This window comes from Oryctolagus cuniculus, chromosome 6 (genome assembly GCF_051225735.1).
Source record: "Oryctolagus cuniculus isolate XC-2025 breed Fujian yellow rabbit chromosome 6, ASM5122573v1, whole genome shotgun sequence".
Lineage (NCBI taxonomy): Eukaryota > Metazoa > Chordata > Mammalia > Lagomorpha > Leporidae > Oryctolagus > Oryctolagus cuniculus.
In genome coordinates, this window is record NC_142872.1 from 56,381,820 (window position 1) to 56,395,906 (window position 14,087).

The window sequence follows — 14,087 nt, forward strand, 5'->3', positions numbered from 1 at the left end:
TATGATGCGGAGAAAACCCGCTACTGTGGTCTGTTTATCTCACTTCAGTTGGTCAGGGCCGGGGGAGGACCAAGAGAGAAAGCGAAGAGGGGGGAAAAGGCTCATCCAGTCTAAGAATACATATATTTTGGATATTGCTAGTACTCTTTGCAGATTTGGATTTTATGTACTGGACGTGGGTTTCTTACACAATGAGCCTTCTGCTGAGACTTTGGGGTGATTTTTGTGAGACAGGAGACCTCAAAGTAGGTAAATAACAAAACACACGGAACATACAGCACACTGAGCAGATGTTGACAGGTCTGTCATTTAGTGCATCTGTACGATCTGATCCTAAGAATTCTGCTGGTAGAGATTGTAACTCTGGAGGTGGCTGGAGCTTGGAGATATTTTCTCCCCCTTCAGAACCTGTGAAGTTTCCCTTGGGCTTTACCTCCTGAATTCCATTTTACGCCTGCAGAAACGCTGGTGGTGTTTCTCTGCAACTGGGGATAGCTTCTCCTGCAAGTACTCTTGCCCAGGGTGAGCAAGGGACATGCCATGGGTGGTCAGGGCCACAGTAGCCTCATTGATAAGGAAAGGTATGGAGACAAGAGTTAGGGGTTGTAAGGACAAGTGTGGAGACAAAGCACACCCTCTGGAAGTGTGGTTGTACAAATGTCAATGCATGCCGGATTTAGTGTCAGTCTGTGCATCCAAAAAAACCAATTCCCTGGTAATAAATAGTCCCCTTGCTTTCCCTCTCAGCTTCCTTACCCAGACTGTCCTCTGTTCCCAACCCTCTTCTGTCCATGCCACATTCTGGAAAGAGCAGGAGAGAACGAGCTCTGAGGAGCAAACCCCCCTAAAGAAGTAAAACTCAGTTGCAAAGCCTCCTGATTTTTCTTTGGGGGAGGAGTCCTTCCAGCTCCCCCCACTGCCGACTGCACAAATTGGGTGGATCTGTGTTTGCATAAAGGGTGCTTGAGAGAAGAGAGGAATGGAGCCAGGTGAAGGCCCTTGGAATGGCAGAGGGAGCAGGATGGGACATGCACACGTTGGGTTCACAGGATCTAGGCTGGGAAGATTTCAAATCAATTACCTCCCTGTTATGAAGCTCTTCCTTTCTCCATCACCGACTCACCCAGCCCCTGCTTTGTGTGGTTTAAAAATAGATACAGAGAAATGGAAATAGAGATGGTGGCAGAGGCGGGGACAGGATATAAGATTTAGATGTTCGGGGGAGTTACTTTTGGGGGGAAATATATGGTATTTGGGGTATATTTCAGTGAGGTAAAAAAGCCTACCTAGATTGCACAACTCTGTAAATTTACTAGAAGTCATTGTTTTGTATGCTTACAACAGGTGAATTCTCCAGTATGTAGATTATGCCTCAGTAAAGCTGTTAAAAGAAAGAGAAATGAAAACATTTCTAGGAATTCTTGCAAGCAAGTAGGTCTTGTGAGTGTGGCTACATCATCCCCATCTGTCTGCTTCTCTCTGTGTCTTACAAAGGGTGACAGAGGCTATGCTGGGGAGGCATTTCCCGTCTCTCTTTAGTGAGTCTCTCTTCTCTCCCTCTCCAGCCTCCCTCTATCCAAGTTCCGGTTAGGAGGGAGTAGCAGCAATTGTTTAGGGAGCTATTTGGGAATTAGGTAGGCTGCTGATTTCTCTCTCTCTCTCTCTCTCTCTCTCTCTCTCTCTCTCTCACACACACACACACTCAGAAAACAAAGAAAGCCACAAAACACGAACTACTGCTGCCCTGCCCTACCCCATTAATAAATATGTATGAATCCCTCTTTTTCCCAGTCCATGGCACCCAGCACCTACTCCTTCACAGCCTTCAAATCCTGCAGTATTTTTAAATTGTGCCATAAATAGATGGAGTGATAGGCAGCCAACATTTTTAAGTGCCCCTTAAAACTAAATATTACAAGAATATGAAAATAGCCCAGTAGAGCCATCCAGGCTCGGTCATGAAAAGCTCGTGATAATCATATGTAAATTTATCTCTAAAATTCTGAAAGACGGAGGGCATCTTGCCTCTATCCTGGATTGATAGGAATTTTTTTTACCCTTCTGCAGAAGGCACTTCTAAAAAGAGAGGGAGAGGGAAAGAGAGGAAGAGGAGGAGGAAAGGAAGCAAGAGAAAGAAAAGCTTCAGCTGAGGTAGCTGGAATCCTGAGCTCCGGGCTGCAGAGCACAGCCTAGCTAAGCTGGCTGTCAGCCCAGCCCTGGTGTAGTTGTCTGGGATGTGCACTGAACTCCCCAATTGGGGAAGGTTGCTCTGACCCCTGCACCCAGGTCAGTGGCCGTTGGGGATTCCCTGCATCTGCGACCCCACTCCGTCTTGCACCTGCATGCGTGGCCTGCCTGGCCTGCTTCCCCAGACTCTTTGGAAAAAGCAGGCACGGGCCCCACTGTGAGGCTGGCCCAGTGGCTGCCCTGCGGCCTTGCTCCCCCTTTGCATGGCTTCCCTGCTTCCCCGGCGCGGCCTCACGTCCCTCCTTCTCATCCTCTCCATTTCTCCAACCAGATGGCTGCCCTGATCTGTGCAACGGTAACGGGAGATGCACACTGGGTCAGAACAGCTGGCAGTGTGTCTGCCAGACCGGCTGGAGAGGGCCCGGATGCAACGTTGCCATGGAGACCTCCTGTGCTGATAACAAGGATAATGAGGGAGGTGAGCACGCGTCTTCTCATTCCCAGCCCCTAGGAGCAGAGCATTGGGTGTGCTTTCGTCTTGAGTCCTTTTTCTCCTGAAAGCCCTCCCCTTATTGTTGTCACGTGCTGTTGTAACATTTCCTTTGCAGCAAGTGCAGCGGAGAGTGGGCACCCCTGGCACGGCGGGGACTGGTGGAGACACGAGCTGCAAGCCCTGGGGTTTGATGCTGGCTTGGGATTCTCAACTAGCCGTGCCTTCAGCAAGGCAGCTGGGAACCAGTGCTGCCTTGAGGGTGACTGGTCCCATCAGACCATGCGAGCTTGGGATTTAGCAGTCGGTGGCACTGGTGGAGCCTTGCACTGCTAAGACGTCATGAGCGATGCTTCCCTTCACCATTAGAGCACTCTCCAGTGTCACTTTGAGAAGAGGAAACCAAGGCCTGGAGGGTGGCTAAGTAACTTTTAATAATACAGCCACCAGTGGTAACACTGGCAATCAAACCAGCCCTGCTTCAAAAATGCACAGTCAGCAAAAATACTGCCTGTGACCAAGTTCAGGCTCAGAAGCTCACGGTGGTTTAAATATTTTTAATGGATGGTGGGGAAATTCTAAAAAGGTGTTAAGACTCATATTTCATGACCTGTGAAAAACTGTGGGCAATTCACTGTCCATAGATCAGATTTTTTTGATTTATTAAGGTATGATTGACATGCAAAAATCTGTACTTATTCAGTATATACCTCTCGCTGAGTTCAGGATAGGTATGCACCTATGAAAGCATCACTATTGTCCAAGCCAACAATTCTTCCCACCCCCTCTGACATTATTATTATGAATATTAAATTTGCTTGGTTTGATGTTTTTATGTGGTAAGAAAACATGAGGTCTCCCCTCTTAGCAAATTCTAAATATGCACTGCAATATTGTTAGCTAGAATCAATACACTGTTTAATAGGTCTGCAGAACTTATTTATTGTGCGTAACTGACCGTCTTTACCCTTTAACCTGCATCACTGCATCCACTGGAATACATCCACGCCCATTTCTTTCTGTCTGGTCCATGGCTGCTTTCACCATCCATGAACAACTGAGACCCCCAGGCTGCCAAAGCCTGAACAAGTTACTTGCTGACCCCTGACGGGAAAAAGGTTGCCAAGCGTGTTCTAAACCTCAGGGATGAATTTTCTTGCCTTTTTTACTTCCCAAGATTCTGGGGCTCACTGGGATTGTATTAGCACACAGGCTATCCAGTCTCCTAAGATACTATGGAACATTCCCCAGATATTGGTACAGATCTGCGATCACCCTCACCAGAATTACTAGCTGGTCAGAATTCACGCAGGGCAAAAGTTGCCTCAGGGTACAGGAGCATCTGTGAATCCAGTTGCTTTGTTTAACACTGACGTGTGTGCTCTAGGAATCTCAGAAGCCCCACGGTCATGGCCCCAAGAGGGTCCAGTACAGTGATGTCAGAGGTGGGGTGCCACTCATCAGTGTGATGAATGAGAGCGTGAGACATTCTGTTTGTATTTTTTTTCTCCATGGACATTTTATAATTTCCATAATCTAATCTGGGACGTAACCAGATGTGATACACTGATAGTACACAGCCAGAAAACTTCATAGACCTGATGGCGGTTTTCAGACCTCCCATTCATCTGTTTTCACCTGCCCGAAAGACAGCCAAAAGAGAAGGCGCTTTAATTCACTTTTTACCGAAGTGAGGCGTAAGTACTTAACACAGTTTGTTTCCAGAGTCAGAATGCAGCGCGCCTTTGCTGGTAGGGTTCACTGTCGCTGCTGCTGCCTCCCTGGAGGTTGCTCCGTGCACAGCGGTTGCTGACGGATCAGCTTCTCCCTCCAGACAGGAGCTGCTTTCCTGGCTCCCTCCCCTGTTGACTGTCAGCAGCTGAAAGCATAGCAGATTGCGGGAGTGCTGCACACAGGGGACAGAGGGCACCCGGGAGACTCAGTTTCCCCAAAATGCTCTGAGCAACCCACCTCCTTCTTCACCAGCTTTGCCCCTCAGCCTGGCTCCCCACCAGGCAAGAGCCAAATTCCTGAAGTGGTGGCACTAGAAGAGGCACTGCGGGGTCCCCAGGCTTAAGGGCTACCCACCAGGCACAATCCATGGTTCCCACCCCCTCCACCCCACCCCCACCGAAGCAGGCACAGAAAGACAGGGCACAAAAGCAAATGAGGCAGTGATTATGCTAAAGACAATAATGGTCTTGTTATGGGAACTATTAAAGCAAACCTCCCAAGGAAGTAATTAACCACAAAAAAAAAAAAAAAAAAGGCTCCACACGGTGTTTATAAAAAGAAACTCCCGGTTAATTCAGAGTTGCTTATGTCAGGTGAGAACGGTAAGCACAGCGGCTCTCACCTGGCGTAAGCGATTCACAATTAACACAGTTCTTATTTTGGAGGGGATTCCTCTGCACAGAGCATCCTTTTCATGGTTAATTACTTCCCTAGGAGGCGTGCTAAGCACTTTGCCGTTTATTGATAAATATTAAAGTTGCTCCTCATCAACTCCGGGTCCCATCCTCCAGCGCGTGAATGAGAGTTCTTTTTCGGTTTGTTTTGAGTGGGCGGTGGGAGTCTTGCCCACGGCCTCAGTCCTGCTGTGGGAGTCCTCAGGATGGGCTCTGTGAGTTTCTAGACCGCACCACGGGTCAGAGGAACACCTAGACAGAACATGCGTGCAGGCCCGGGGAGCAGCTGCGATGGATGCATTTGTTATCTTTCTCATGAATGGAGAAAATAATGAGCCCTCTTCCAAAGTGCGCTGGACACGCAAACCACTTTTCCACCTGGAAACATTCCGCCTGATAAAAAACCCCTGTTTAACGTGAGATCTGTTTTTCAGTGGAAGCTGAGATAGATAGCGACACAAATAGAGAGAGATTTGAAGCCCTTATAAGCCATTTTCTACTTGGATTCGTCCATGAACGAATTAAGCCCTGGCACTTCATGGCCACGAGCAGTTCTGAGACCCAGCTTGCTACAAAAGCCCTGGAGCACATGATTAAATTCAGGCTGATGAGCCCTACGCCAAAGTTCCTGATGTCCAGGTCTGGGCTGGAGAGTAAGAATTTGAACTTCTTGTCAATTTCCAAGTGATGCTGATACAGATTTGCTTGACAACTGCTGTTGAAAGACATCTTTTATATGGATGATCATTAATTAATTAATATTAATATATGATTCTATGACCAGATTTCAAGTAGGTCATAGAAAACAGAACTAAAGGATAAGTTTATTTTAGTGCAAAAACAAAACAAAAAACCTTGAAATACTTGTATAGTTTTTCAAAATAGACATTTTCCATGAACTTCTTAATGATCCCTTGTGTGGAATGAATTCACTTCTCTCCAGTGCATCAAGAATGGTAGTGATTAAAGTCACTTCCTTGGAAAAATTGAGAAAACTTGCACACAAATATTTTTGGATGTCTGTGGTGTTCAGATGAGGAACTGATAGAAAATCAGCCTTAGAACATTCCCACTAAGAAAAGTTATGCCAACTCCCTGTGTTTTTGTTCGCATCACATTGAAAGTCTCCCAACACCTGCAGCCATGTGCCAGCTAACGTAATCTCAGGAAGCAGTGTCCGCGTCTGAAGATACAAGCCTTACCTCCCTTTGCCTCTAAAGCTACGAGGAAACAGCTCAAACGTGCCAGCCAGAGACTGCCTTTTTAATAGTGAGAGATCTTCACTTGAACTGCTCACCCCAATTTGAAAAGGAAGAGAATCAAAGAAATATTTTTGCTTACAGAAGACAAATGCCAGCTCATTAAAGTCTGAGAGTACACACAACATGTGCGCCAAGTGACAGGCGGATAATATTTAATTATCACCACCACGGCAGAGGTGTGAGATTTAGTTCATCACAAGCCGGGGTGGGAGAGAGGGTGTAGATTTCCTCTAAAAGTGGGAATCCCAAGGTGAAGAGGCGACGTGAGACTGCCTGGCCTGGAGGCACCATCCTGCCTCCTGCCCTGGGCCCCTGTGTCACCCGGCACCTAGAGTCAGGAGCCACAGTCCTCTCTATGCCCAGTGTCAGGCCCCGCCGTTTCAAGCCGTTTGGCCGTCTGTCTGCAGCTCCCATGAAATCCTGTCATGGCCTATCCAGCCTGGAGGCAGGTGTGACAGCATAGACTGGGGAAGGCAGCCTTGTAACTGCATCGACCCAGAGAGAGAAGAGACGGGCGGAAGCCCTTGCTAGGCTTAGCTTGTCTACCCGCACCTTGTGTCATTCCCTTACTACCCTGGGGCACATGTCCTGTGTTCTGTTGCAACACAGCCCTGAGAGACACTCTGCTTGCCTGATTTCTGTGTTGGTGATGCTGTGGCATCATAGTGAGTGGGTCAGGGCTTGGCCTTGGGAGTCAGCATTTGTGTCCTGCAAGTCACCTTGCTTCTCAAAGTCTCAGTTTTCTTGTCTGTGAACTGGGCATCATGACGTCAGCTGCACTGATTTCAAACATGAGTGAGGAAATGCGTGTCGTGGATTTTACAAGACACCTGGCTCGTAGAATGCACTCACAAATTGGCTGCTGCTAGTTTGAACATTATTAGTATTAATGTGATTGTTACTTTCTAGAGTGGAGACTGGCCCAGAGAGATGGAGCTTAATCCGTAGTGGTCCAGTGTATAACCACCAAGATTCTAACTTGCATTATCTAATGTTGGTGCTGCATAACCATGTTACCATGTAAGGACTTATTTGAAAGTCAGGTTTCCAGGTTCCCACCTTTGGGATTCTGACTTTTTCACATATGGGACTCAGGAATCTGCATTTTTACCAAACATCCCTGAGGATCTGATACAAATTCTCTGCAGACCAAGTTTTTTGAAAAATCATGTCATATTTAGCATCTGAGTGAATAACTTCAGCAAGTCTTAAAAGTGGTCTCTGTTGTTGGAAAGGTGACTAGTGTTTATTTCAAAACTGTAGAAGCCCTGAATTCTCTATCATTATGGTGTGAATCCATCCATCTCCCCACCCACTCACCCACCCATCTGTCCCTCCATTTGCTTACTGGTTTATGGTTTAACAAACCTTCACTACGGGGCCGATAAATCTTAAACCATGGAAGCGGGCTTTGGATATACCAAACCAGATGTGGCAAAGAGCTCACTGTCCATCTGAAAGAGAAGACACAAAAGCAGCTTGTTATCTGGGTTACGTTCAGCATGGGAGGGGTGACGGGCATGGAACACCTTCGCTCGGTGGGAGCCTAGAGTACAGATTGTCACGGAATGTGGGTGTTATCTGCAGAACAGGAGAAAAAGCCCATCACGATATTAAGCCCGGTCTTCGGTCTGTCCCCCTGGAGGGTCCTCAAAGCCCCCGGTCTCTCCAGCCCAACAGCTTCCTCATTTCCCTCCCTCAAGGCAGGACTCCGCTCCAGGCTCTCTTCAGAGCAGTGTTTCCCACCCAGCTCCATCTGCAAGGCTCGTTCCCTGTTTTCTCTGAAGGCGGCTACCATGGGTGAAGAGAAGTGGCTGCTGGCCTGAGTTCCAGGCATGCTATCCAGGGCACTCCAGCCAGGTCTAAATGAGGAGAAATAACGCTGGAGTGTGTCCAAAGCACTTGGATGAAACCCACCCCTCGCCCACTGCCTCCCCATCCCATAACCATCCAAATTGGTTTGACATGATTCAGGGATGCTATCCCAACATTTATCTCACTTGTTAATTAATAACTCACCTTGTCTGTGCATTTAGCAGAGCCAAACGAGGCACTTCAGGGACGCAGGAAGAGCTGTAGTACTCGAGACCAGAGAGACCAGTTGCTTCCTCCAGTGAGAGACAGAGTTTGGTGAACCCACTGAGTATGCTTTGATTAATGTGTGCAGGGCATGTTGATGGATTGGTTGAGTAGAGGACAGCTTAGAAGTGCAACATTGTTCTATTAATTGGGTTGGATGAGGATTCCCCTTGCAGTCCAAAGACCTTGTGGCAAATGTAGCTGGAACCATAAACACAGAGTCCCTGATTCACTCCCAGAGAGGAAAACAGTGGATCCATGCTTGGGAGGAGAACTTGGCCTTCGGGCCACTGCCAGCTGGCCAGGCCCTGGATCTCTGTTCTTTGGGAGGGAGGCAGAACGAGGCCCAGCTGAGCTCCTACAGGGGCACATGGCAACAAGGGCTCTGGGAAGCTGTGGATTTTCCAGTTGAAAGAAGATCTTTGACTTTCTGGGGATGTCAGTGGGCTTGAGAATCTTCTGTTTAGGAAACTGAAGTTGGGAGTGTTCATTTTCTTGTATTCTACTGCAATTTTTTTTTTTTAAAAAAAAGAGCCCATTATCTATTTGCATGTAAAATTGTAATCAGAGGGATGTTGGCGAGCTGGCATGCACCAAGCCCCGTGCTGAGCTTTCAGCTCACGGAGATGATGGGAACAGCCCCCTGCTGCTGCTCCTGGCCTGTGCTCACAGTCCTCCACCCTCTAGCCAGAGTGGCAAATTATAGATCCGATCCTTCCATGCTCTCAAAGCTTCCTCTCCCAGGTAGAATCAGAACCAGAGGTTTGTTTCCCCTTGGCCTAGACGTCCCAGCATAGGTCCCCTGCCTTGTCTCTGACCGCCCCCTCCCCAAGGAGCTCTGCTTCATTCATGCCAGCCTACCTTCTGATCTGCACACTCCAGGGCCTTTGCTGGTCCAAGGCCAGAAGTGCTCAGCCTGGGCACTTTGTGTGACTGGCTCCTTCTAGTCATTCAGTTCTCAGCGCCAGTGCCCCTCCCTAGAAAAGCTTGTGTTGATCATAGGTGTCCGTCTCTCTCTCTCTCTTCTGTCTCATCACCCTTTGGTGCTTCCTGGACAGAAATATCATGCTCCTAAACTTTTTTGTATCCATCATTTTTCTGTGGTGCCCTCAGCTTCCTGGGGAGTTGATTCCAGGGCCTCCTGCAGATAGCAAAAGCTGGAGCTGCCATTGTCCATCTGTAAAATGGCCTCCCTATGCACTTTCAGTCATCCCTAGAGGACTTACAGTGTGACAGCATAAATACCATTTAAGCATTTGCTCTGTTGTATTACTTAGGTGATGAGGACAAGGGGGGGAAATCTGCAATTCTTTCCAAATATTTATATCTTTGGTTGCAGAATCTGTAGTCTGTGGATGTAGAAAGTAAAATGCCAATTGCCATTCCATGTTACAGGCGAGAATTTGGAGACTCAAAAAAGTGGGAATCACAATAGACCTTTAGCCAGCGGCGAGGACCGACAGCTTTCTCCTTGAAACCTATTGTGTCATTTCTTCTAAAACACAAACAAAATCTTTATGCTGTTTCTGAAGGAAATGCAGAGAAGTACAGACTTTGTGTTGTCACTAAGAGATCTCCAAAAATATCACACCTCAACGACAAACGTTTCCCTCTGAAAACCTTCTCCTGGTAAATTTATGTGACCATCAATTTTATTTTAAAAAACTAAATGAAAGGTGTTTGAAGTACATGAGTTTACCCCACACAGCACCTTCAGTCTGTTCTAATCAAGTCTCTAGTAGTTTAAATGGCTATTAAGTGTCTCTTAAGGGATTATATTTTTCCCTGATTAGATGACAAATCAAATAATCATATAAAATTGTGATGAAAATGCATAATCTGGAAAAAAATTAGTCATTGAAGTCTCCGTGGACTTATTTTAGGGAATTAAAGGATTGAAATACAGATTTAACTGATGGCAAAGAGGTAACATTTATATCGTTATGTTGACTTGTGGTATTTTTGCCTTGGCCAGAGTTCCTGCCTAGATGCTAATTAGTACCCTTGTGGTTTCTTTGACCAGCACTCGAATATAGGATCAGGGCCTGGACCCGCCAGTATTAACTCCATTGCTTCTTCAGTCTCCCCTTCGCCTCAGACCACTGGTTCATCCAGGGAGCAAGTTTGCTTTCCAAGGGGACACTTGGCAATGTTTGATGGCATTTTGTGAGTTGAGATGGCAGGAAATGAGGAAATGTTGCTGGCATCTGATGGTAGAGGTCAGTTTTGCTTCTAAACATCCTATGTGCGTTGGAAAGCCCTACCACAAAGAATCCTCTGACCCAAAATGTCAAGAATGCCAAGGCTGAGGGATCTGGCATGGCCACTGACCTCTTCTGGGAACACATCCATCTGAAGCATCTGGGTGGTTTCAAATCAGGGAGTGATGTCAGTGGACATGGTGCCCAAGGCCTGAGGCACTGAGCGCCTACCAGAGGCCAGGCCCGTGCTAAGGCTTGACCCACATTGCCCAAATAAGGCATGACAGGGTCCACAGACCCCCAAATGCTTCTCCTGATCCTTCCTGGACGCTGGGAACCAGAGGAGAAGTGACTTACCCAAGCTCCCAGAGCTCAGATGCAGCCAAGCCAGGAGCGAGAGCCTGGGTCGCAGCCTGCCCCTGCACTCCTCCTAGCCCCCGAGGGCTGTGTCCAGGCTCATGGCAGGCCAGAATGCAGCCACTGAACATCAAAGCCTCCTGGAAAGGAATTCTGCCACACACTGAAATATAACATTGGCTTCCCCTCTTCCCCCTCCCCCGCCCCGTTTGGATCAGGAATTCGTTTTTGCCACAAAGCGCTTATGCACTGGAATGCCAGCGGCGAGCAGGGGGAGCGGAGCTGTTGGACTTTAAATAGTGAGGCGTTCTCCCCAGCACAGCGAGAGCAGCTGTCCAAGGCCTGTGCTCTTTTCTTTGGTTTCCCATCTTCTCGGCCAAGAGCTCTGGGGCTTGGACGGGGGCCAGGACTCTGTGGCCAAATGTGAATCCACAGAACACTGCAAGGTGTCCCCCACACCTCTGTGCCCAGTGCTCTTTCCTTCTTCCCAGCCTCCCAACAAGGACCAAACCTTTCCAAGGCAATTCTCTCCCTTTGCCTAGCCTCAAGGTGTGTCATCAGTCATCTGCCCGCCTCCTGCCCCACTCCCATATACACATCATCTCTGGAATCCTGTGTCCACATGCAGGGAGGGATGTAACTTCTTTCTTTTTGGGGGAATTGCAGAATGATTTCATTTATGCTAGACTGGCAGTGGCAGTTGCAGAAAGGCTAAAATGCTGCATCCCCAGGAGCTAGGAAGCCCAGAGAGGGGAAGTGAGTTCTTCCAGGCTAAAGAGCAGAAACGGTACACATGGGCCTGGAGCCCTGGTGTCCTGGCTAGACATCCAATGTGCTTTTGTCTTGCTATGCCACCACCAAGGACCGTATGTTGTTTATGATGATGATGATGATAGCAAATACCTTCCCCTAAAGCAGCCAGGCTCCTGGACAGAACTGTACCATCACTTATTCATTCAACATACAAACAGAGCCCCTACTGTGTGCCAGGGAACATGAATGAATAAGACTCACGCTCTGCCCAAACATATATTAAAGGCTCATGATAGAAGGCATGACAAGGGTCTGTGGCCACTCAGAAGAGGGCCATCAAAGACTTCCAAAGTAGGCACAGCTCAAATTTTGAAGGATCTCGAGAAATTGGGTAAGGAAGTGGGGAAGTGCTGTGGGTCAAGAGTGGCAACTTGACTATGCACGTAGCAGCAGTGCCTGTCTGGGGCCCTCTGAGGAGGTGGTGGCCTTGCAGCACGAAGTCCATGTGGTGAATAGAAAAGGCGGAGGAGGCTGTAGAAGCCAACCTGGGACAGAGTCGCGTGGGGCACCGGTGCCATCCGGGCAGTGGGTAATGCAGCCAGCACATTTGCTGTTGCCTCCCTCCTCTCCCAGCGATTTCCCTCAGAGGGCTGCTGATACAACTGTGTGACTTGCTCACAAGCACACACACTCACAGCCCCTAGGAAAGCGTGGCCTTTGTGCTTCCTCCCTCGGGCAGAGCCCTTCTTTCCCTGTGGTGGCAAGAGACAGCTTGGCAGGCAGAGAAAGAGGCATGCGGTCAGGCAGCCGAGTTCCTTTCCCAGCTCCTCCACCCCCTCACAGCATGCACTTCGGCCCACGGTTCCACCTCTCAGAGCCTCAGTTTTGTTCCCTGTAAAGTGGGCTAAGGCTAGTTCCTTCCTCATGAGATGAGGTGACTCATGAGAAACAGCCCAGCGGCTCCCGGAAGTCACTGAGCGTCAGCGTCACCTGGAAGGCTGCGTGGGTAGATCACCGAGCACCGCCCCTGGAGTCGCCGATTCCCCGAGAATGTGTATTTCCACCCCATACCCACACGATGCTATGATTTCCAAATCCACTGCCGCGCCATGATGAAGCAACTTTATGGGCTAGCGGAGGTAACTTCTCCAGCTCATGGGGACAGGCAGGCCGGGCAATCCTGCACCCTGAGGCAGTGGCCACTTGATTGGCATATGGACCCTGGGGACGTCCTTGGACTCAATGAGGTCTGGGCCACAGAGGTGTGGTGAGAGGGAGCCAGGGTTTCGCCTTCCCAGGACCCGTCGTGTTGGATGAAAGGAAAGAGCAGGCCAGCTGCCTCTTGCCCTTCGCCACCTCCTGTCACTGCTCTTCCTGTCTGCTCACTTGGGACAGTGCTTGGCTGGGCCGGTAGGGGTCGTTGTACCCTTCGGTGTTGGGATCTGCAGGCTTTGCAGTCAGGCACACCCGGGCATAGACTTTGGCTGCAGATGTTATGAGCTGTGCTTCCTTGAACTCAGTCTCACTAAGCCTCAGTCCCTTGGTCGATCGGGAACAGTGATGCCTCCTCCTGTTGTGAGGTCTGGCCAGAGAGCTTCCTGATGCTATTTACATGACGCCTCTAAGTCACAGTGTCTCCCTGTGTGGTGTCACTTCAGAGCTCAAAACATACACTGCCCACCCCACCCCCCAGCCCCGCTCAAGTCAGAATCTTACAGTAAGTAATACATGCATTTCAAAATTAAGGTCCCATCTTTTGGTCCCTATTAGAATGAATGCCCTCGATTCCCACTTGCTCTTCAGAGATCACAAACCAGGGGTTCACTGGCATGTCCTGTTTGGCCTGCTTATGTTACCAAAATCTTTGAATGTGCTGCTGCTATTTGGAGAATGCCATTTAACCAACAAAGAGATTGAAGCTCCAGAGGTCTGCTTGTCCAAAGTCCAACAGAGGAAGAGCTGGGATCTGCGCCCAGTACTCCTGATTCCGAAAGCCTTGTCCCATTGAACTCTCAGACTCTTTTTTGGAAGGCAGCAGTGTGTCAAGCTTTCCAGCATCCCAAGGTGCTGGCTCTCTGGGGTCGGGAAAGGAAAGGGGAGGCCGTGGTCACATCAAGCTTGCTGTGCCCCTCTGCTGGGGTCGCTCAGCAAAGCGCAGGGCTCAGTGGGGAGCACAGGGACAGATCTGTGGAGACACTTGCAGCCCATCTGGGGACCATCTCCCCGAGTCTTCGCCCTCCCATGGGCAACACTCGCGGCATTGCTCCCTAACCATCACACTGCCTGCGAGGGTGGCCATCCCATCTGTCTTTGTGCACATTGCCCCCAGGCTTTGGGATGCTCCCTGGCC

The 14,087-nt window shown here is 49.0% G+C and overlaps 1 protein-coding gene across 15 annotated transcripts in view; it reads left to right on the top strand.

The window, feature by feature from the left end:
• TENM2 (teneurin transmembrane protein 2) overlaps window positions 1-14,087 on the top strand; it is a 1,297,938-nt gene that overhangs the window by 1,202,256 nt on the left and 81,595 nt on the right. For all 15 annotated transcript variants that reach the window (XM_051844423.3, XM_051844432.3, XM_051844433.3 and 12 more), the window contains one exon: window positions 2,519-2,665. In XM_051844423.3, the coding sequence (XP_051700383.1) occupies window positions 2,519-2,665 (147 nt within the window). The remainder of the gene's footprint in view (window positions 1-2,518; window positions 2,666-14,087) is intronic.